At 41.2% G+C, this 25,239-nt stretch overlaps 2 protein-coding genes across 2 annotated transcripts; both read left to right on the forward strand.

Annotated features, from left to right (window-relative positions):
• Positions 1-1,393: 1,393 nt before the first annotated feature.
• Positions 1,394-5,546, forward strand: LOC134577054 (ferritin heavy chain B-like). The gene is made up of 4 exons (XM_063435695.1): positions 1,394-1,687; positions 3,273-3,419; positions 4,568-4,693; positions 5,046-5,546. The coding sequence occupies exons 1-4, from the start codon at positions 1,586-1,588 to the stop codon at positions 5,199-5,201; spliced, it is 531 nt and encodes a 176-aa protein (XP_063291765.1). The 5' UTR covers positions 1,394-1,585; the 3' UTR covers positions 5,202-5,546.
• Positions 5,547-14,959: 9,413 nt separating this feature from the next.
• LOC134577051 (ferritin heavy chain A) lies at positions 14,960-19,044 on the forward strand. Its single transcript, XM_063435692.1, has 4 exons — positions 14,960-15,218; positions 16,496-16,642; positions 18,386-18,511; positions 18,707-19,044. The coding sequence occupies exons 1-4, from the start codon at positions 15,117-15,119 to the stop codon at positions 18,860-18,862; spliced, it is 531 nt and encodes a 176-aa protein (XP_063291762.1). The 5' UTR covers positions 14,960-15,116; the 3' UTR covers positions 18,863-19,044.
• The last annotated feature ends 6,195 nt before the right edge of the window (positions 19,045-25,239 follow it).

A 25,239-nucleotide genomic window follows, 5' to 3' on the forward strand; every position in this document is an offset into this window, starting at 1 on the left:
TTACTGAGTTTGTCACAGCAAGGTTGATGTAATGAACATATGGGCTAGTCCCAAGTAAAATAAAGCTATTGTATGTTAGTTCCTTTTGGAGCTGTGTCCTGTGTGGAATTTTAGAGATCTCAGCCACAGAGTTATCGTAACATGTTGGCTGGTTGCACAATCCTTCTAGCCTTGGTATAAATCAAAAGCCGCAAGTGCCTTTGTAGAGGCAATAGAAATCGTATTGCAGGCAGAAGCAAAGGGAACGATACCTGCCTGCAAGAAGGGCTGCAGCAGAATAGGCAGAGGAGACGATACCTGCCTCAAAGGAGAGTTGCAGCATGGTCATGTGGAAAAGTGCCAGAAGCTGTGGTGATTGGTGCAGAAGTGCTTCAGGTGTCCCAGTGACAACTAGGAAGTGAGTTTGGCAGAGGTACAGGGAGCTTTGTCACAATCTGAATACACCAGGTGCATCCATCAAACAGAGACGGAATTGAGGCAGGCATTTAAACTATCGGTTACATAATATAAACGTGTTAAACGTTTTGTTCTCTTTTTACGTCAGTTTCGGCACACCACAACCAACTTACACAACCACTACTATAACTCTGCTTATTGTCCCTGACCACAAATATATTTTTTGATAAAAAGGTTAGGGAAACACAAATTTAAGCAGCTCTCCTTACACGTGTTGCCAGAGAAAGTAACTGAACGTCTTTTTGAAGAAAATGCTAATAAAAGGTTGGCCGTTTGTTTGGAATAAGCATATTCTACAAAATGTAAAAATACACTTTATATTATCAGAGGCCTGTCTGGAAGGAGTAAATCCAGTATTATTTTTTTAAGCCTAGTAGCTATTACTTTGACGTACAGTTTTATATCTGAATTTATGATTGAGATTGGGTGGAAATTTGAACTTTTGCTTGGGGCATGATGAGTTTTGGTAAAATCACAATAGTTGCATTTGGCAAGAATTACTTCTTCTACAGGTTTGCTGGAAAAACAAATACAAAATATGAGAGGTTAAAGGCCAAAAGGAGTAATTGGTTTTTACTTTTGCGTTATAAACAACTAAATTCCTAAACACAGGCAAACAAACAAAAGACAAAAAAAGTTGACATAATTCCACCAGACTGAGACATATACACTGTGTTTTTAAAGAAATATCCTACACTACATTCACTATCACCAAAAGAAACTGGATAGCCTGTTTTTTTTTTTTTTTTTTGGACTGCCTGGCACTGGAATAGTTAATGATTATCACAATGTCATTGTGACAGTTATGAATGCCATTGGACATGACGTGGTTAACATGATTATTTGTCACCTCCCTTCTACCTAGCTGTGACTGGCTGCAGATCGCACTAAACTGATTGGATGATGACATGAGTTGCAATTGAAATGAAGGGAGGTCAGAGGTATCAAACATATTCCTAGCGTCACTGACTTTAAATACTGAGCTCCTTTGTACCGTGATCAGATCAACTCTTAACTCTGAGCAGAGTTCTTGCTTCAACAGTGTTTGAACGGAGCCCTCTCTGAATCTTCAGCTCTTATTTTTTTCCCACTTACTATTCTTTTTTTCAACCCATCCTAAAGAACCACAATGGCATCCCAGCTGCGTCAGAACTACCACAGTGACTGCGAAGCTGCCATCAACCGCATGGTCAACTTGGAGCTGTATGCATCCTATGTGTACCTCTCTATGGTGAGTATAGCTTTACTCAATCATTTTATTGCAACAGGTAATTCGATAAGGTCATACAACTGCTACTATGTTAACAATATAATGTTTTTTCACTAAACAGTTGATTGTGGTGAATTATTACATACCAAATTTCAAAAAAGTAGGCTAAAATACTTGCCGGAAAATTAAGCGTAGTTCGAAATCTTTCCAGATTAAATTTTAAAATTTTCAATATCGTGCTAGTACTAGATTGGTTTTTAATTCATCACAATTTACGGTTTGATCAGTAATGCCCACTCTATGACAGGTTCTATAAACTTACTACATTGTAATAGGAGAAGAGTGTTGCAAACCTTTTAGCTTACAAGTTAATTGGAAGAACTAATCTCAAATCTTCATTTCGGTTAAATGTGAACTGTTTTAGTATAAATGATTTGAATCCTCACTATTACATTCTGAACTTCCAGGAAGATTTTTTTTTTTTTCCACAGAATATACTAGTCAAAACAGGGAAAAACCAAATAAAAAAAAAACATATTTGGGGTTACAAGACTGACAGTTTTAATGAAAGTTCACAGATTAGGTCCAAAATAGGCAAACTGAAAATGTATTCATTTTGAATTACAATAATGGCTTACAATTGGAAATGCACTTTTAATTCCTGACAATTTACACTTTAGTGAATAACCCTGTATATGCCCTATGATCTGGCAATCCTACCCCACCCATGGTGTTATCAGTATGTTCCAGAAGCTTTGCTCCCCATTTATCTTATCGTTTTTGTTCAGGGTGAGACGTTAAACATGTATCAGAATGCTTGTGAGGCCTCCTCAAAGTGTAACTGAAAAAACTTTTCTACCATGCGCTTTTAGTTCAACCTGCAAAGGATCCCACTTGAATTAAAGAAGTCTAAAAAAATACATTCGCTGGGGCTAGATTTTAGCCAATGCATTACCAAAGGGTTATATTACTCAATTCTGATCTAGCAAGAGTGTACAATCATATAAATGTATAGGTTTAAAATTAAAGCGCCTCCCTCCCCCTGATTAGATGCTTTGCAAAATACTCATTGACTCTGTTGGAAATTCACTGAAATTCAAACCCAGTCAATAGATATACAACAGTACCAGTCAACAGATCTGGTACTGTTGTGAGATATGTTTCGATAACGGTTACAGAGCCTTAATGAAGGTCCAGGCTAGCTATCACACAAACCGAGCAAATGTATGGTCACAGCCCAGGGCCTGGCTGGAGAAATCCGAGATATCCCCAGAAATCCGAGATATCCTGCACCTACGGCACAGACGAAGATGGCACCAGAAACACATGTGCAGGGTCATTGTTAGTTGCAATTATTTTGTGTAGTGTGGTCAAGCATTTAATATTGCAATATGTGTCATGTCTTCTCCTCTAGCTTGTACACTGTAATTTAGAATATGAACAATGTATCTTATTTACGCAAACTGATTTACTGCTTCATCATACCTTTAGTGTGGAATAACCTTTGGATATTGGTTGGCTTCCCTGTATTGTTCTCTTACCACAAATATCAATGGTGTAAAGAAAAACTGTTCCAGCTGAATCTCCTATATTTTATATTTTCCAGTCCTATTACTTTGACCGTGATGATGTGGCTTTGGAGCACGTGGCCAAGTTCTTCAAGGAGCAGAGCCACGAGGAACGGGACCATGCAGAAAAATTCATTAAGTATCAGAACAAGCGTGGGGGTCGTATTGTCCTTCAGGATTTGAAGGTGAGAATGGGGTGCTAGGTAAATGTACTTGACAAAGATAATTCCACTGATCATAAATCTAGTAAAAATCGCAACATTACCTGTTCTGGTGATCTAGTGAAAGAGTCTAAATAGCCCAAACAATTATAGAGTTTCCTAGTGCTTGTTAATGACCAAACGTCTTATTTCAAAGGAGTAAATATAACTGTTTAGCCATGTATATTTGAGTAGCCTGAGGCAGGAGCTGTTCCAGACAAGAACAATATAAAATTCTCATGCCAAAAAAACCCAACAACAATTTTTTGGCAAGGATGCTGGAAATTGCATGACAACAATAGATCACATATAGTGTAAGATGCTGTATTTGACAAAATTACCCTGGCTTTTTGTCAGAAAGATAGTTTATTGGGGTTCCAGACTCACATAGATCCAGTTTTATTTGATGTCCGGTGTTAGCATGTAAAGTATGTGGATGCTGGACACTGTAAGGGTTTTTCACTAAAATGAGAATTGTTGGAAATTCAAGGTGTCTTCAAAGTACATTTCACGATTAATCTAAGAATTGACAAAATAGGAAAAAAAACTCAAAATCAATTCTGTTTTCAGTTTTTCTATTTTGATCGTAATTATAAATTCACTTTGAACTCCCTGCAATTCTCACTTTAGTGAATAGCCTTATGTGCGCCAAATTCTATTCTTTCAAAGGAGAAATATCTGACTGGATGAAAGTCATCAGGGGTGATGACTTCACTGGAGGAGGATTCAAAAACAGGTACATTTCAATCAAGTGAAGGAACACACAAACCATCTGGTGTGGAAACTATTTTTTATACTCACTCAATTCATTATTTTTCCCCTATGTGTGCTGTAGAACAGGGCTAGAACTTGGCAAGTGAAAACGTAGCCATGGCATGTATACATTTACTCCTGGTGAGTGTGACATGGATACTCCAGGCTTGCAATGAGGAGTAACTTTTAAGGGCTGTGTAGTAAGTGTAGAATTTGACATTTTAAGCCCTGGTAGAGCATAAATACCATCACGACAACAGTGCTAGTCTAAAACTTCTAAAGTGTGCTTAAATTACCAAGATTAGTTTTATGTTTATGGGTATTGGGATGAAGTCAAAGTACGCCAGTGCTCGTACTCATATAACCCTCTTTCACTACAGAAACCAGAGCGTGATGAATGGACCAACAGCCTGGAAGCCATGCAGGCTGCTCTGCAACTGGAGAAGACTGTTAATCAGGCTCTTCTGGACCTGCACAAGCTGGCGTCTGACAAGAACGATCCTCATGTAAGTTTCAACCATTTCCTGATCTTTAACAATATTTTACATTCTCAAAGAGTACAGTAAATAGTGGGATGTGATGAAATGAACATGAATATCTTATCAATTCAGACCAAGATAGCTATGCTTTCCCACTTGACTTCCAGCATACTTAGTTCAGGATATTTATTTGAAGATATTGCAATGATCTACCGGTATTTATTTTGCATCTTTCTTTTCATATCTGTTTCCTTACCAAGACCTCAACTACAACAATCATAAGTCACAAGTTACATTAACATGTTTATCTCATTGTCAGTTTCACAACTTTGCTTTATATCTGCCTGTAAATTTACCAACATACTATTCCATGTTACAGCTGTGTGACTTATTGGAGTCAGAGTACCTGGAAGAACAAGTCAAGGCTATGAAACAACTTGGTGACTACATAACAAACCTAAAACGTCTTGGGGTGCCCCAGAATGGCATGGGCGAGTACCTGTTTGACAAGCACACCATGGGAGAGAGCAGTTGAATAGACCTTCAAGGATGACCGAGCCAGTCAACTATGCATCTTTCGTCTACCTGTATAGTGTTACAATCTAATGCTCTGAACTCTAAAACAGGGTTGGAAAAACCTTCAGAACTCCAGATGTTGAGGACTACATCGCTCATAATGCCCTTACAGCCATAATGCTGTCAAAGCATCAGGGGAGATGTAGTCCACAACATCTGGAGTGCTAAAGGTTGCCTACCCCTGCTCTAGAGAGTCCTCCCGTTGGGAGTATGTACAGTGCAGATTTTCTTTCTGCTGTTTTAAATCCTGAAATTGCTGCTCTGCTTGTCAACATGTGTTCAATAAAGGTTTTGTATAATTCCAGACTGTATTGATAATGTGTATACAATTCATAAAGGCTGCCATGATCCAAAGTAACTGGTTAAACAAAGCTATACATGTGACAAAATTGTAGAGCCCTGATCAATACTCATATTTAGCAAGACCAATAACAAACCTTTAAAGATGTCTGCACTAAGTTATATAATTGCATTAATAGTCAAGGTCGAAAAAAGACTAAAGTCCATCAAATTTAACCCTTAAATGGACACTCCAGGCACCCAGACCACTTCTGCCCATTGGAGTGGTCTGGGTGCCAACTCCCACTACTCCTAACCCTGCAACTGTAATTATTGCAGTTTTTTATAAACTGCAATAATTACCTTGCAGGGTTAACTCCTCCTCTAGTGGCTGTCTACTAGACAGCCACTAGAGGGAACTTCCTCCTCTTATCTGTGCTAGAGCGTCGCTGGACGTCCTCATGCTGTGTGAGGACCTCCAGCGTCGCTCATTTCCTCATAGGAAAGCGTTGAAAATCTTTTTCAATGCTTTCCTATGGGGAGCGCTAATTAGGTATCCCCGGCTGGTGGGCGGGATCAGTCTCCCCCACCGGCCGACGCAATGTAGAGGAGGAGCGGCGGGGGAGGAGGAAGCAGCGACAAGGGACATCGTCGCTGCCTCAGGTGAGTGACTGATGGGGTTTTCACCCCTTCAGTAACCGGGGTTTGGTGGGTGGGAGGGAGAGGAAACCTCCAGTGCCAGGAAAACTGATTGTTTTCCTGGCAGTGGAGTTTCCCTTTAAGCCCATTCTTTTATGTGGTTGATCCACAAGAAAGCAAACAAACAATTGTAGCCATTTCCAATTATGCCACAAAAAGGAGAAATAAAATCCTTCTTGACTCCATAATGGCAATCAGATTTCTCCTCCGTGCATCAATTATACCCTAAAGCAGGAATAGTCAACCTTCAGTACTCCAGATGTTGTGGACTACATCTCCCCTAATGCTCTTTCAATCATACTGCAGGCAAAGCATTGTGGGAGGTGTAGTCCATAGCATCTGGAGTGCCGAAGGTTGCCTACCCCTGCTTTATGTGAACGGTTTGTTGATCCAAGAAGAACAGGAATTTCACTAACCCTTAAAATTTATTGTATTTCTGTAAATTCTAATGCACACATGATGGTCCAACACAAGTTTTTTATACCATTCCATGAGGAGTAACTCAACAAGGAATCACTGGAAATGACCAGAGAATTAAAAAAATAATTAAAATAAAATAAAAATCTGAGTAGAGCAATGTTCCCTGAATTGGCTATTATGGCCTATAATCCCATCTCACTTCCCTACAAGATATTCCCATTTTGAATTGGACATTTGCATGCTTATTTACTAAAGTGAAAATTCAAGTGAATTCGAAGTGACTTTTAAACATAAGGTCAAAATACATCAATCCACGATAGATTTATGTGGACTTCAAAACAATATAAATCCAAAAGATTCACTTCCAACCACTGAACTGTCTATTAAGAATAACCATCTCTTAATCATGTGTCTGTTTTATAGGCATTATCCCTGACCTTTGTTTGTGTGAAGCCAAAGGTTTCATCAATGATTGTTTCCTTTCATACAGTTAAAGGGACACTATAGTCACCAGAACAACTGCAGCTTATTGAATTTGTTCTGGTGAATAGAATCATTACCTTCAGGCTTTTTGCTGTAAACAGTCTTTTCAGAGAAAATGCAGTGTTTACATTACAGCCTAGTGATAACTTCACTGGCCACTCCTCAGATAGCTGTTAGAGATTCTTCCTGGGTCATGGCTGCATAAAATGCATCCAAACATTCAGGGTCTCCTCCCACTGCTGGCAGACACTGAACTTTCCTCATAGAGATTCATTGACTCAATTCATCTCTATGAGGAGATGCTGATTGGCCAGGGCTGTGTTTGAATCATGCTTGCTCTGCCCCTGATCTGCCTCTTTGTCAGTCTCAGCCAATCCTATGGGGAAGCACTGTGATTGGACCAGGACTCTGATGATGTCAACAGACTACTTGTTTGTCTGAGGCAAACAGCATGCAGATTTACAGCTTCAGGCTTGAATACAATAAGATTTTCTATATTTATGGAGGCATGAGTGGCCCAGGGGGGCTAGATGGTGGTTTTAACACTATAGGGTCATGAATAAGCCCTGCTGACCTGTTCAGTATGCTACGGTTTGGGAAATGGTTTGTGAACAGGTAGCGATAGGTACCAGCTGGCTCCTATGGAGAGGAGGAGGAACAGAGGGCCAGCGGAGTAATATAGTCTTTCAGGTGGTCTTAGTGGTATACGCCACAGTTAGGAATACAAAGATGTATTCCTAACACTAAAGGGTCCCTCTGCCACCCTCCATCATGCTCCCCCTCCTAGTGGAAAGTAAATGGTTAGAAAGAAAAAAAGCCAATAGGGGAACCTAATGCATAGGCATGGCAAGTGGCATGCACGCATTAGGTCGTACCCATAGGAAATCATTGGCTCAATGACAGTAGATGTCCTAATGCAAAGCACTGACTCAATTACGCTGGGTATCTTAATGTAAGGCGTGAGGACGTACAGTGTCATTTCACATAGCCAAACTCTGTGAAAGGCCAGGAAGCTCCTCTAATGGGAGACAGCGACTGGAGGCTGTCTTAACCCTGCAATGTAAACATTGCAGTTTTTCTAAAACTCCAATGTTTGTGCAGAGGCACTGCACCCAGACCACTTCAATGAGACATAGTGGTCTGAATGCCTATTGTGTCCCTTTAAGGGAACTATAACATTAGAAATATAAATCTGTATTCCTAAAGCTATAATGTTCCTCTCCCTGATTGTATTAATGCCCTCCCATTGGGTGCATTAAAAAAGTAAAAATTAAAGATTTACTTACATTTTCCAATGCCAAGGCTTCCTCGTGCTGTTTACCTCTCCACCTCCAGCAATAAAACAGAGGAGGCTTGGCACCCTCCAGCTTGGTCCTATTCAATTCTCCTCAGGACACTGGCGAGCACTGCGCACACATTCAGACTTCCTCATAGGTAAGCATTGGATCAAAGCTTTCCTTTAGGGTTTCCATGTCACGTGACCAAAGTTTTTTCAGTCAGTGCAGCAGAATGCATGTAGGGGCTGTCAGACTGACAGCCACTAGAGGTGGACCTAACCCTACAATGTAAGCATTGCAGTTTCTCAAAAACTGCAAAAACTTTTATATTACACGTTTAAAAGGACAGGGACACTGCATCCAGACAACTTCATTGAAATGAAGTGGTCTGGGTGACTATAGTGTCCATTTCAGAGTGTGATTACCAAGAATGCCCACATGCTTTGGCATCAGTCTATGCAATTCCATTCCTTAGCTTACAATATCTTTAGTAGGTGTTGGCTGTGACAGAAGCTCCCATTTCATGGCCTTTGGACAGGTTTAAAGGCCAGCCTTTTACTCACAGACTGTGGACCTGGTCTCAGGACTCCCTAAAAGTGGCATGTAACAGCAGCAATCAATGTACAGACCATTCATTGTTACTGGATAACTCTGTACGCAACTTGTATGCAAATGAGGGCAAAAAAAAGGTAGTTAAATGTATAGATTATTGATTTGTATTATGTTTGAAACTGCTATTGGTATTAAATAGTGCATGTATTAATTTTAATTGCTTGTTTACTAACGTTTTGTATATTTGTATTTCATTGAAGTGTCACAGCAATCTAAATGTAACAATAAAGCTATGTATGTATGTATCCCAAGTAACAATAAAACTATGTATGTTAGTTCCTTTTGGAATTGTGTCCTATGTGCAATTTTCTAAGAGTCTGGTCATGTGGAAGAGTTCCGGAGAGAAGTTTCGGTGTATGTGGCCGAAGTGTTCCAGGCTCTCTCCCCAACGGTTAGGAAGTGGATTGGGTGGAGGTACTCAGTCAGAATACAGGAGCTCCATCACACTGGTCCTCTCCAATAAAAGCTGAATCCTTGTTACTATGCTATGATGCTTTGACATAAACAGAGATATTTCCACTCGCTTCAAACTATCGGGGGAACTAGATTGTAAGGTATCCATATCGGGGGATGCTCAATTGGGGCAGATCCAGAACCAAATAACACACTGACATATACACACAGATACAAATATATACCTTCAGACACATACATTGTCACACACACAGATACAAACCTATACATACACAGGCACACACAGATAAACACACACATACCTACACACACAGATACACATACCTACACATAGATACACACACTGGCATACAGACACACACACATACCTACACATGCACACTGGCGCACACACACACACACACACACACATCCCTACACTTACAGACACGCACATACACACACACCTTCACATACACACACACAGATACAAGGTAATAGAATATACAGGCAAAACTCCAGGTACTAAAGGTGTATTTATTGGAGGGTAGAACACCCCATAAAAGTGCAAAAGAGCGACGTTTCGGCCCTAGAGGGACTTAATCATGCACTTTTATGGGGTGTTCTACCCTCCAATAAATACACCTTCAGTACCTAGAGTGTTGCCTGTATATTCTATTACCTTGTATTGTTGGACAGATTAGCAGTGTCTGTCTAATGCAGAGTACCTCTGAGGCTGTGGGCCAGAGTGAAAAGCAGAACCTGAGTACAGTGGACTACGTTGTATGTGGTACACACAGATACACACACATACATACTCACAGATACACACTGACACTCACAGATGCACACACTGACAAACAAACATACTCACAGATACACATTGACACTCACAGTTACCTACACATACACACACACTGACACTCACAGATGCACACACTGACAAGCAAACATACTCACAGATACAAACTGACACTCACAGATGCACACACTGACAAGCAAACATACTCACAGATATACACTGACACTCACAGTTGCACACACTGACAAGCAAACATACTCACAGATACACACTGACACTCATAGTTACCGACACATACACATACACACACACACACACAGATACACACTGACACTCACAGATACACACACTGACAAGAAAACATACTCACAGATACACACTGACACAGTTACCTACACATACACACACTCACAGATACACACTGACACTCACAGATGAACAAACATACTCACAGATACACACTGACACTCACAGATGAACAAACATACTCACAGATACACACTGACACTGATCCGTCTCTGTGCTCAATGGATTGAGAGGGCAACAAGGTGCTATAATCATATTGAAGCCCATTGCAATTTCCTCTACAGATGGTACCTCACTCCAAACTGACTACATAATATTTACACTACTGATATCCAGATATCCATTATGCCGGTGTTGTCGCACAGAACATGGCACTCTATACAACATTTGATGGGATATATATATCATTACAAACCCATCAAACGTTGTATAGATCTATTTATTTTAATGTTTGACAAAAGCAAAAAAAAATCAAGTAAGAACTAACTTGGCTATTTATATAACTAGTCTAATACGATTCTGCAGTTTTGTCACAACCATTTGCAGAATGCATATCTCAGCAAGTTCTGATGTACATCCTCCTTCCCATAAATGGATTGCAACATTCATACAACTTATCACATCACGTGCATGCCTCTTCACTGTCATAGAGCTAGCATACTTTTGCATGCCTTGCCCAATACATTTAAATATATGTGGGCTAAATTTGATTCTATGTAGCTGGAGTAATCCTCTTCACCTTTAATAATGTTGCAGGTTTGTGAAAGTGAGTGTATCTGTATAGAGCATACATGTCATCAGTGTCCCATAACCCAGTGGCAGAGGTAAAAGGAGGCAGATCAGTGACACAAACCACGTCATGCCAAGGGAGTGGACCCTCAAAGAAAGGGAAAGGGTATTGTAACGGCACCCCCAGGCATAAAAGGGGTTAACAGCCGTTTAGTAGATCTTCCCCTTCCAGAGACACAGGCACAGCTACTGTAGACACCAATCCACCGAACCGGAGAAGCATATGAATGCTCTCAAACATACGAATGCTGTAAACAGCCGAATAGGAAAAACCATACGAATAGGTTTACACTCCTAGCAGTCAAACTGGAACAGCATACAATAAATCCCCCCAAGAACGAGACAAGGCTCCGTTTTGAGGGTCAAGCAGGAACAGACAGAGCTGTGGGTTTATTGTTCTTATATACACATTAGTACCACCCACAGGGTTTTGGAAAACAACCAATAAACACGTATAATACACTCAGACACTCCCACACAAAATCCTCCCCTCTGCCTGTGATACAATTACCTTACACAATGGGTAATGTAATTATCACAGGCAGAGAAATACAGTTTTTCCACATTATTCATAACTTTAAAAGTATGCATCACATTCACATAAACTTACATTTCCAATGAGCATACTCCAAATACGAACATATGTCAAAATCATCCACATTGGTCCATTGGTTCAAAAGATAGATCGAAGTCCTTTGTGACCAAAGGAAGCATGGCTTTTCTGCCCAAAACCAGTTCCACAGAGTCTTCTATCCTGGAGATAATTGGGAAGTAATCCAATTATCTCCAAGGACAGAGACAAAACTCTATTAAGCACATGGCAGTAAAAAGACAGTAAAATACAATAAAATACACAAGGTTACATTTATTACATAAAATACAGACATGCAACATATCCCCAGATAGCTTAGGTCTGAGCGCACATTATTACTGAATGGCTCTCAGACCACACACATACAGTTCAATTGCCATGGAGCCAAAGTCTTTTATTACACGAATAGGCTCCATGGCATAGCTCTCTGGGTTAAATGAGTTCATTCAGTAAATCCGAGACTCTACCGAATGCCAGAGCAGAAATACATGAATAGACCTTTCTGCATAGGAAAATAAAGTATTTAAATGCCGGTCCATAGTCAAAAGGCAGCAGGCAGGCAACCAGGCTCCTCCAATGCACAGTGGCGAGATTGGTCTCGTCACAGGTATGCCTAAAGACTAGGCAAGTCTGCCAATCACCCAGGGCAGCCAAGAAGGGAGCACTGTTTCAGCTTGAACAACTAGTGCTCTGAGTGTTGTGCAAGCTTGTTTAATGATGCACTCGAGCTACGCTTTTTGGGGACAGTTCCCTGGTGTACCCAAAAGTAGGAGAATGTGACTTCCAGCGCTGATTAAAGCTCATTGGGCAGTCTGCAGCCACTATGAATGGTCCCAGCTAAAGGGGGGAGCCCCAGGTCCCTTGATACACGATTCTTTGAGTATGTGCAGGAATTTAAACCTGCTCACACCACAACCTCTTTGTAGAAATTTAAATGCCCACTGTAAGAGCTGCATACAGTGCTAAATTCCAGCGCTGTAGTCAGCTCATGAGTCAGTCTGGGGACACTAAACATGTCCCTAACTGACAGAGGGGAGCCCCCAGTTATCTATTGCTCCCTGGTGTAAATAGGAATTTTACCCTGTTCACAACAAAGCTGCAGGGAGTTCCATGAAGTCCTAAAGACATTAAAGACCATTATTTGCAGGATATCAAGGAACGTCCTGATGTCAGGAATAGGTTAAAAATAAAAATGATTGTGAGTATTATTTATGTGGAGCTTGTTTATACACTCAGACACAACAATATGGAGCTCCTAGAATAGAGGGGTATTAGCATAGAAAATAGGGACAGATGGATATGGGCAACAAATAAGGATTGTCCCTTCTAAATAAGGATGCTTGGGAGGTATGAAATGGGTGAGGGAAGAGCTGCATGACGAGAGGTTATATGTCACAGTTATATAATGTATTCTTATTTAAACAGGTCAAGCACGTTGCGGTTTCAGCCTGAAGCACACCTCTTCTAGTTCAATCTAGATCATTCTTTACACAGGTCTCCTCCTCTCACTGCCTCGGAGAATAACACACCGATGTAGCTCCCTCACCCACTCCCCTCATTGTGTTATTTAACAAAAATGCCTAATCATGCTAGCCCCACAGAGGGTGGGTGGTGTTTCCACTGACGTGTATCCAGTATTCTGTTGAGTCATATTTATCCTGTCTAAGTCAGTCGGGAGAGGAATTTACCATAAATAGTGATTTAAATACATGGATGTGGTTTATTCACTAAATAGAGTATTGTAGAGGATTTATAGAAGAAACTTAAATTTTATGCCAAAATTACTGAAATAGAAAAAAAAAATTCCAACTCACTATTTTGGCCTAACATTTGTAATTATGTTGTGAATCATGCACAATTCTCATTTTAGTGAATACGCCTTTGTATTGCAAAGGTACATAGGTCACTCCAGCAATTATAGCCAGTAGCAGGGTGTTGTTCCTATAGGCGTTGTGGCAGGCTTATGCAATGTTTGATCATATACTGTAACTAAACCCCCATCATGTTTTTGCCTAGGTGAGGTGTTTTTAAATAAGACTATTACATTATGAGAGACTTGAAATTGCTGTTTAGTTAATGAGTGCGCTGTATCTTGTATGTTGTGTGTGTTTGTATATATATATATATATATATATACACAACACATGAGATGTATATATATATCTCAAGACTGACAATCTCAGGCATAGAGGCATACAAATCGCCTTTTTAGTGCAAAGAGAGGTCCGGTCACCTAAACAGCCACTTCAGGATTATAGTGTCAGGAATAGATGTTCGTATTCCAGACACTAAAGTGTTCCTATAATTAGGTATCCTTTAATATGGCAATCCCACATATGCAGAGAAAAGTAATTGGGGTGCTCTCTACTATTATCTTTATTTATTTTAGTTATATAGACAAAGGGCCTTCCATCCTTTTAGACATACCATTCAGCTCTCATGTAGAAAATAAAGTTGCTGACCCCCCACTCCTGTGTGGTATACTAGTTAATAAATCCACACACGTTTCACAGCTTTTTAAAACCATGGATACTCTGCTTGCTTTATATTGTAATGATTGTGTGTTACAAACCTAGCAAACAAAAGGTAAAGGCGCAGTATGTAATTACAAAACGGCCACTGCAAAGGCTAATATTTCGATTACAGTATTTAATTACTTGATACACTATGATTGCAACTTTTGAATAAGCTGTGTTTGCATCACTGACTATATATGGAAAGTACAGTCTGTGCAATGTATAGATTATATCATTGCACAACATTCTAACCAAGTGTTCTTAGAATGAAATGTGACTCTTTATCATCCCTGTATTTACATAAAAGTGCAATCATTCACGTGTCTAGCTGCAGATTGTGTAATAACTCACAGTTTATACATTATACAAGGTGGACAGGAGGGAGCCAGTAATGCATTCTATTCAGATTTAACCCCTTTCCCTCCCCCACCCCTTCCTCTGACTAGCGGTTTACAGTGATCTGATTGGATGATGAACTAGGCTGTAATTTAAGGGAAGGGGGTAATCCCCGCCCCTGGAGTCACACACTATAAATACTGAGCCTCCTTTGTGTTGTGATCAGATCATCCCTTAACTCTGAGTAGAGTTCTTGCTTCAACAGTGTTTGAACGGAGCCCTCTCTGAGTCCCCTGTCCTCTCTGTTCTTATATCTATAAAATAATACCTTGAGAATCTTTTTGCGCCATCAATACATCAAAACTCCGCAATGGCATCCCAAGTGCGTCAAAACTACCACAGCGACCTGGAAGCTGCCCTCAACCGCATGGTCAACCTGGAGCTGTATGCATCCTATGTGTACCTCTCCATGGTGAGTATACAGCAGCTCTAATGTCATTTGGGAAAACAGGATAGTGGGGTAACCCTGTGACTGCCTGTTCTAGTGTGTGTGTGTGGTGGAGGTGGGTGGGGGGAAGGATAGGAATAAAACGGACAGGTTTGTCAGCTGTAGTGTTATTGGTGCAAGTCAATACCAGTCTAATAATTTCCTATTGGAAGAACCTTAGTAGATCTAAATGGTTCAGGGCAGGGTAAGTTGGACCCGCCCAATGCTCTTGTAACAATACAGCTGTTTTTTGTAAACCTTAGACTCCTAAATTTAGATTCTGGTCTCCCCCATTTTATGTTTATACTGATCCTATCTGGATCGTTGTAATGAAATACATTGTTTACATACTGAGACTGTTTTGGTAATAAAACATAGAATCCACCCAGCACACTGTCTTCTGTACTCGCTTATACTGTGTATCAAAACAAGAATCAATCTCCACCCACTGGGTGCTGTGCTCAGTATTTTTCCACTAGACTTGGTTCCTCCGATCTCCTCTGTAATAACAGGCTGGGTGAGTATTAAATACACCAGGCCCCATCTAGATGAGTCTGGCTTCTGCAGTTAAAAAAACAAAACAAAAAAAAAAATCTTCTTCTTTAACATACACCCTTGTTATATAAAACGTCATGCTTAACATATGGCACTATAAAATGAGGAAGTTGTAGTTTATTTTTACTGCTTCTTACAGGGTGTGTTGTTTCTGTGTGTGACAGTCTGACGTACATGCTAATCACTAGTCTTTCAAAATGGGAATAATTGCCTTCATTCAACTGCATAAATGTCTGTCTCTGTCATCTAAATGACATTGAGTTGTTTTTTTTTTTTTAATGATTTTATGATTGTATGTATATACCTATCAATAATTTTGGTATTTTATATATATATATATTTATATATATATATATATATATATATAATATTTTTTTTTTTTTTTTTTTTCCTAATTGAATAGTTTCAGTTTTAACAAATGTAGTAATCCTAATCAACATTTATCAAGATTACATGAGCACTCATTAAGAAGAAAAATAATAAAATCAACAGTTTGCATGGGTTGGTAATAGTATGTGCTGCAAATGGAGATGTATCTGGGTGAATATTAACAGAATCACTAGAAAACAAATGGAAATTAAATTGCCTAGAATGTTTGCATCGGACCATTTCCTCCCACGTGTTCCAATGGTACTTGAGTGAAACAGGCTAGATGGTATCTACCTAACCTCTCAATATTTTAATATGCAACCTGATTACTTTTTCAGTCCTACTACTTTGACCGTGATGATGTGGCTCTGGAGCATGTGGCCAAGTTCTTCAAGGAGCAGAGCCATGAGGAGCGGGAGCACGCAGAGAAATTCCTCAAATACCAGAACAAGCGTGGGGGTCGTATTGTCCTTCAGGATTTGAAGGTGAGGAAGAGGCGTCTAGTGGGCTGCACTGGGTGGGTAATGGGATTTCCACTGGTATAGCATCAAACATGCAAAGGGTTTGGCTTGACCAGCTTCTCAGAAATCTGGGATCCAAGGGGTGAGTTAATGGGAGTGTAGGCATTCAAATCTGTTCGCTGCAGGAGTAGAGCTTTAAGGAAGAGAAGTATGTGTTTGAACAGGGTATTGAACCTGAAAACACTGGTTCATGGATTGCAGGTTAAAACTTGCCATGAAAGGTTAAAGGGTCTTATACAGAATATTGGCAAGCTATCAGCCTTCTGATATTTGCCATATTTTTCTCAGTGGTAAATGCACAAAATAGACATGAAAGTCAGTGTGTGTGTGTGTGTGTGTGTGTGTGTGTGTGTGTGTGTGTGTGTGTGTGTGTGTGTGTGTGTTTTTTTTTTTTTTTTTTTTTAAACGAATATCTGTTTGTATGTAAATATGTGCGGTAGAAACTCCTCTCCTCCCCACCCCTTACCTGTCTTACTGCACCCGTTCCCCTCTCTTCTCTTTTAGTGCCGGTCCACTTATTCATTATCAGTATTGCTGGCGATTTTATCAACTGATAATTTAAAAAATAATCGGAATATCAGCTGATAATCGGTCGATCCCTATTAACATGTATAGCTTGGAGAGACTGGGGATATGATAGGAACATTTAAATGCATAAAGGGAATCAACCCAGTAAAGGAGACCTATCTCTCACCAGCAATACTGATCATGAATAAGTGGGTCAGCGCATCCATAAGGCGGCATAAGCAGCTGCCTTGGGTAGTGTTTTTTTGTTTTTTTTTCTATCCTCTTAAATTAGAGGGACAATGGTTTAAAAACTATTCCAGGAATTATTACTTTACAGAGAGGGTAGTGTACGCATGGAATTGCCTTCTAGCTGAAGCGGTAGAGGTTAACAGTTTAAGCATGCATGGGACAGGCACAAGGCTATCTTAGACTTAAGATAAGGCCAGGGACTAATGAAAGTATTTGGGCTGACTGGTTCTTGTCTGCCGTCACATTTTATGTTTCTATGACTACATCAGTGCTGTGATTTAAGTTGACATTGACTTCCCAACTCTCTTGAAAACCAATGAAATCACAAGGACAGTTGGCGATTGTTCTAAATAAAAAAAAAAAAAAATGCACCGATTTTCAGAACTGTCAGCTAAATCTAATTATATGAATCATGGCATTGGTTAACTTGCACCGTTGAGTCACTGACACACAGAGCAGGTAGTTACCTGTATCTTCAAAGATGCAGCTTGACACGTGTAATTTGTTTCTGTCCAAATTTAAATTCTGATGCATTTCGGACATTCGGTAGCATCCGACTGTCCAAAGTGCTTCAGATTTCTGAAAAGTGGCAAAAGCGTGGGAGGTAAATTTAAGGGAATGATGACAGGAATCTAACCCTACCGCTAACCCAGGTAAGGTTATGGAATTACCGAATTGTTTTGCCCATTGCACATCCCTAATGCAAGGAGCTCAGACCTTGTCCGATCAAGGACAGTCTACCTGCATTGTCCAAACTTGTGTCACTGGTGACAGGATATAACCATTCCTGGTGAAAAGGAGGTTCTAGATTAGCATGTAGTGCCTTACTCCTTCTCAAATGATTATAATTGGAGAATTAAAATCCAGTTTATCAAGTCTTCAGCACTTTACATATAAAATACAAATTAACCAGCTATTTAATTAGTTTTCTGCAATTTATATTCCCACCAGAAACCAGAGCGTGATGAATGGGGCAACACCCTAGAAGCCATGCAGGCTGCCTTGCAGCTGGAGAAGACTGTGAACCAGGCTCTCCTAGACCTGCACAAGCTGGCATCTGACAAGAATGACCCTCATGTAAGTGTTAAACCCCTCCTTCACTTTATTTTGGGGTGCGGGGTAGGGGAGATTGTCTTTATACACGTCCTATAACGAGCAAGCCTGAACTCAGTTGTATAGTGGAACACAGTTTGTACTGCCCCTGGGGGGAAAATAATATAGATTTTCTTTACTCCTCTCCAAAAATGCTGACCATATTGCTTCATGTTGCAGCTGTGTGACTTCCTGGAGTCAGAATACCTGGAGGAGCAAGTCAAATCTATGAAACAACTTGGCGACTACATCACCAACCTGATACGCCTTGGGGTACCACAGAACGGCATGGGCGAGTACCTGTTCGACAAGCACACCCTGGGAGAGAGCAGTTAATAAGATCTCACAGGGTGACCAAGCCAGACAACTATACACCGTTTCATCTCTTTGCTACCTGCGTGGTTTAAATGGAACTCATCAGACTTGAGATTCCTCCTCTGGTGATGTGTGCAGTTTAAATCCTGCAGTGGGTTCTGTGCTTGTCAACATGTTGTTAATAAAGTTCTTTCAGCATTCCACTTTGTAGTGGCAATTTGTCTTATGTATCAATGGTCTATGGATGTAAAGTTTTTTGCAGCGACAGCTGAATGTTACTCTTAAGTGTGGCATTTGTACCACAAAACCTTCTTGAGTTTGATTTGAGCTGCACCTGATACTATGTATGTCTGACCACACTACTAAAATATAGCTTTTGTAATATGAATACACACAAGGATTATAAACTATATAATAAAAAAAAATCTAAGTTAAAATGGGGATTAAGTTACAAAATAGGATTATTGTATAACCTAAGCATCCACACTTAAAATATTTGACCCCATCCCACAGCCAAGTTGGAAAGCTGGCCAAGCTAGGGGTAAACATTTGTAAATGAATTTTAACTTCTCATTTTCTGTATGCTTGGTCTTGATGACGGTCAGGTGCAAATGACCAAGCTTATAACAGTGATGGGCATGGCGCTAAGATAAAGTCCAGTCGCAGGACTAAGAGTTGGTGATATTTGCACTTTTAAGATTTCTAGTTAAACCTGTATGGGTGGTGTGAAATATAAACTTATTGGATGTGATATTTCCCCTTTAACTTAGTGGTTTTGGTGCATAGACTTGGGAACCGTAATATTTAGATCTAGCTGTAGTAATCCACTGACAGGCTATGGAAACTGAGAGCAGAAGCGCCCGTGGAATACTGAAATGAATATTCCAGAAGCCACAAACTTGTAAAGTGGATAAATATAAAGCTTTAACCTGATATATTGTGGCCAACAATACAAAGTGTAATTCATGATGGTCTTTAAGTCTCAGCACACATCAAGCAAAAGAATGATGGTCCAGGCACTCCTAAGTTCAATCCAGTGGACAGCTTTATTGGCGCAGAATCAAAACATTTTGGCCCACTGTCCCTGATACATCAACTACAAAGGCCCTGTTGTGTGCTGAAACGTTTGATTCTACTCAAATCTGCTGCCTGGAACATTAATTTTTCAAATAACATTGTGAAGTTAGGCCAACCTCAGGCCTGGTTGCACCCTGAGATTCAGGAGAGTGCGGTATCCATATTGTAGTAATTTCAGCACTGATCATGCCAATGCAGGAGGTACTGAGATCTGAAAACTGGATCCATAAACAGAAATGGCATAGGACATGAAAAGAGCAGAATAGATGCCCACTTAAAGGGTTACTCCAAGCATCATAACCATTACAGGCCACAGGTTTACTCGATCCTCCGTAATGTGGCAAACTGTCTTTAGCAATGGTTTGCCAGTTATATGGGTCTTTGTCTGTCTCCGATGTGCTTTCAGCTGCTGTATATGCCAGTAGGCCGTGGTGGTCAAATGCCATTGGCTGAGCGCATCAGTCGACTTCATTGTATGTAATAACATTGAAATTGGGTCAATAAGTTAGAATCCTCAAATTCTACTCTGAATTCTGGCCCACCCTGTATAATTTGTGGTGTTCTACTGCTCTCTAGTGGCCAATTCTAGTAACTAAGGGAGACGGGGAGTAGAACTTAACTGTCAGTGTGAGCTGACATGCTGTCTCAGGCTTGTGCAGACAACAATCTATTTTTGCCAGTCTATATTTCCATTCAGAATATTAGAGAAAAATGTACAAAATTTTGTATTTTATTTGAGAGTGATGATGTTGATTGGAAAGATTGATGTGGATTATGTTCAGAAACTGACCGACTGCTGTTTTTTTCATCAGAGCCAAAACAATTCCTGACTTTGTGCTCAGTCCCCACAGTGCCACATGGTGTTATGTGGCTTCACTCCGAGGGGTATTTAGCAACACTTTAAACAATTACCAATGAAAGCTATATCCAGGTGGAAGTCGAATCCAATCTACAGCACTGTAATTGTGTGACTTCTATAAGGTTTTCAGAAACAGCAGAAAGACAGCCACAGTATATTTCCCAAAATATAATATAATTCCATGAAGCTGGCAAATCAGCATGATAGTTGTAATTCTACAATAGTTGTGGGTCTAGTTTTTGGCCACCCCTTTTCAAGAGGCTTTTTTTTTTGGTGGTTTTTAATCACTGTAAATCTTCCTTTTGAACACCCAACCTGTTATAAGATGATAAACCTGGTGCTGTTATCTGTTAATTTGGCAAACTTTTTTTTTTTTTTGCAATGGTTTCCCCTTTTATCTGGATCTCCTTGGGTGCCTGGTCTCTTGGTGCTTCGTAAACTGCATCTTTATTCTCTTAATATTTCGTATTTATAAAATGAATTACAATGGTCACCAGATACTCTTAGCTCACGCACAGGGTATAAAATGTGCAATGTGCTTGTACAGGAATGCCAATTACAGTGTTATTCAAGGACTTGTGATATAACAATGCTGTAGTCATTTAGAATTGATGTGCTAGATTTATTAGTGGTGACTCGTAGGTTGGGAGGTGTTCACTCGGTCTCCGCCAAGATCATTGATGGGCTCTTCATAGTAGCTGTCCCATCTGGACCAAACCTTTGTGATTTTTTTTCCCAGTGTCCCCTGTGTTTTGTGTGTCATCTATCTTCTTCAGAACAGCAGAAGCTGGATGATGATTCCATTGACAATTTTTGACTTTGAGTATCAGCTGACCACTCTCAGCTAATGAAATACATTAGAAACGTCAGAATTGACGATATGCCAGCCAACTCTTGTTCTGGACTGACTACTGACGCCACAATGACACTGCCAGAGGTTTCAAAGGGAATAAACTCTGTATGTTTCACAGAAAAATGCTGCGCAAGTACCATTAGCCTTTAGATTGTAAGCTCACAGACAGGGTCCTCTATCTATTGTATTGGTCTGTTTACACAGTATTATCTTTTGTAAAATTTTACAGCACTACGAACTTTATATGGGCGTTTTATAAATGCCAGTAATCAGGGCCAGATTAAGAGCCCAGTGGGCCTGGTGCTGACAATTATGATGGGCCTAATTGCAGAATATTATCGACCAAGCACTAAAACAGTCATACCTCCCAAGGGTCATGTATCTGATGGAGATAGTGTTGGAGGGAATCTCAAAGGATACAGCTATAAGAAAAAATATAATCAATGCTTATCTCTCTCTAATTTATGCTTTCATCTTTCAAGTAAATCCATACCCCCTAACAGCAGTGAAGCAGGAAGTAAATGGGTGGGGTAAAAGGGTGGTCCACTGATGCAAATCACATGACCAGAACTGCCAAAAAAGGGGGCATTTCTGTCCAAAAAATTGGAAGGCCAGCCTGGCTCAGTGTCCCTATGTATCACAGTGTCCGTGTCCCCATGTCGCCCAGTGTCTGTGTCCTCATTTCTCCCCGTGTCCCCATGTCTGAGTGTTTCCCGTGTCACTAGGATACTAGGGGACACGGAGAGACATGGGGACAAAGTGAGACATGGGGGCACTTGTGGGTACAGACATGGGGACACAGACATTTGGGGACAGTGGGAGAAATGGGGACACAGACACTAGGGACACAGAGACATGGGGACACAGAGGGACACAGACACTGGGAGACATGGGAACATAGACACTGGGAGATATGGGGACGCTGCGAGGCATGGGGACACTGAGAAATTTGGGGACACGGGGAGACATGGGAACACTGAGACACTAGGGACACTGGCTGGGAGACATGTGGACACTTGGGGACATTAGCAGGAAGTCAATGGGCGTGGTAAAAGGGTGGGCCACTGACGTGAATCACGTGACCAGAACTGACAAAAGGGGCGAACATGCCCAAAAAGGGGGCATGTCTGTACAAAGAATTGGAAGGCCAGCCTGGCATCAGTGTCCCTATGTTTCACAGGGTCAGTGTCCCCATGTCGCCCAGTGTCTCTGTGTCCTTATTTCTGCCCGTGTCCCCGTGTCTCAGTGTTTCCCGTGTCACTAGGATACTAGGGGACACGGAGAGACATGGGGACACTGAGACACTTGGGGACACTGGGTGACATGGGGGCACTTGTGGATACAGACATGGGGACACTGGGAGACATAGGGACACTGGGAGAAATGGGGACACAGAGACATGGGAACACTGAGACACTGAGAGACATGGGAATGTAGACAATGGGAGACTAGGGGACACTGGGAGACATGGGGACGCTGGGAGGCATGGGGACACTGGGAGTCATCGGGACACTAACAAATTTAGGGACACTGGAAGACATGCGGACACTAGGGACACTGAGAGACATGGGGACACTGAGACACTAGGGACACTGGCTGGGAGACATAGGGCAACTGAGAGACATGGGGACACTGAGACACTAGGGACACTGGCTGGGAGACATGTGGACACTGGGACACATGGGCAGGAAGTCAATGGGCCACTGACGCGACTCTCATGACCAGAACTGACAAAAGGGGCGAACATGCCCAAAAAGGGGGCATGCCTGTCCAAAGAATTGGAAGGCCAGCCTGGCATCAATGTCCCTATGTATCACAGTGTCAGTGTCCCAATGTCGCCCAGTGTCTCAGTGTTTTCATTTCTCCCCGTGTCCCCATGTCTCAGTGTTTCCCGTGTCACTAGGATATTAGGGGACACTGAGAGACATGGGGACACAGACATTTGGGGACACAGGGACACTAGGGACACAGAGACATTGGGACACAGATACTGTGAAACTAGGGGACACTGGGAGCCATGGGGACACTGAGAGACAAGGGACACTGGCTGGTAGACATGGGGACACTGGGAGACATGGAGACACTGTGTCCCTAGTGTCTCCATGTCCCAATGTGTCTCCCAATCTCACTATGTTTCACAGCGTCCCAATGTGTCTCAGCATCCCATTGTCTCTCGGTGCCCCCATGTCTCTCGGTGTCCCCATGTCTCTGGGTCCCATGTCTCTGTGTTCCCATGTGTCTCAGTGTCCCCTAGTGTCTCAGTGTCCTCATGTTTCCCTGCTGCATTTCCCCCCATCCTTCACTTACCTGAGCTGTAGGCTGTCTCTGCAGGCTGGCAGCTGCTGTCTGAACTCTCTGTGCTGTATAACTGCTCCCCTGCGGATCAATGAGTAGAGAGAGGCAGAGAAGGAAATGCTGCAACTATCCCTTCCTCTCTCCACACACAGTGATCCCTACTGGCTGGTGCTGGTATTGCAGAGTAATCTCCGTTTATAATGAGAAAAATATCTGCATTGGTATTGCCGGTATTACTGCAATACAGGCATGGCCAGGCAGCCTCAAATAACGTCTGCACAAAAACGTGTATAAAACCCCAAGGGTGATATACACAGGTATAGTGTGTGTGAGGTACACTTTTTTGGGGGGTGTCTTTCTAATGTATTATATAGTAAGCTAATTTCTTTTGTCTGTATCAAATAACGTCTGTGCTGGTAAAATACCAGTCAGGTGGCAAACCTAAGAGTAGTGTGTAAAAAATGTTTTATTTTTTAAATGGGCCTATTCAATGGGCTTGGAGCTGCAGCTCCATCAGCCCCTATGTTAATCCAGCCCTGCCAGTAATAAAATAAAATAAATGGCCCATTCAGTCCCTGAAGTGGTCATGTCAAGATAGAAGCATACTTACAAAACAATAGTATATTTATGCAGAAGAAAAAAAAAGTGGGGGAGGGAAGCGTAGTAAAAAGTAGTATAGCAACAAACCAGGTAATATAAATAAAGAATGGAGAGTAGTATAATGGCCTATAGGATTAAGTGTCCCCACCAGAATTGACACTTCCGTGAAATAAGTAGTAAAAAGCTAAGTGCTAGGTATCACAGCTGAATCTTCCTCAAAGCTAGAAGAAGCGCTGGTCAGTGATTATAACTCTCCCCCAAGAAGCTAGACGACACATACAGGTAATACTCGAAAAAAATTAGAATATCGCGCAAAAGTTCAGTTATTTCAGTAATGCAACGTAAAAGGGGAAACTAATATATGAGATAGACACATTACATGCAAAGCAAGATAGTTCAAGCCATGATTTGTCATAAGTAGAGTTGAGAGAACCGGAACTGAAAAGTTTGGGTACGGTTTTTGGACCCCAGACCCAGACACGAACAAGGACATATCACTGTATGTACGGGTCGGAGTTCGGCGATTTAATGCCACGTTTTAAAAGGCCGCAGGGCAGCCAATCAACAAGCGTTTGACTCGTGTGCCCTTAGAAGCCATCACAGCCATGCCTACTAATGGCATGGCGGTGATTGGCCTGTGCATCATGTGACCCAGCTAGTAGGGGTATGTCTATTAAACAGTGAGCAGCCTGTGGGGGCTTTTAAACTAAAGGG

Source organism: Pelobates fuscus, chromosome 11 (genome assembly GCF_036172605.1).
Source record: "Pelobates fuscus isolate aPelFus1 chromosome 11, aPelFus1.pri, whole genome shotgun sequence".
Lineage (NCBI taxonomy): Eukaryota > Metazoa > Chordata > Amphibia > Anura > Pelobatidae > Pelobates > Pelobates fuscus.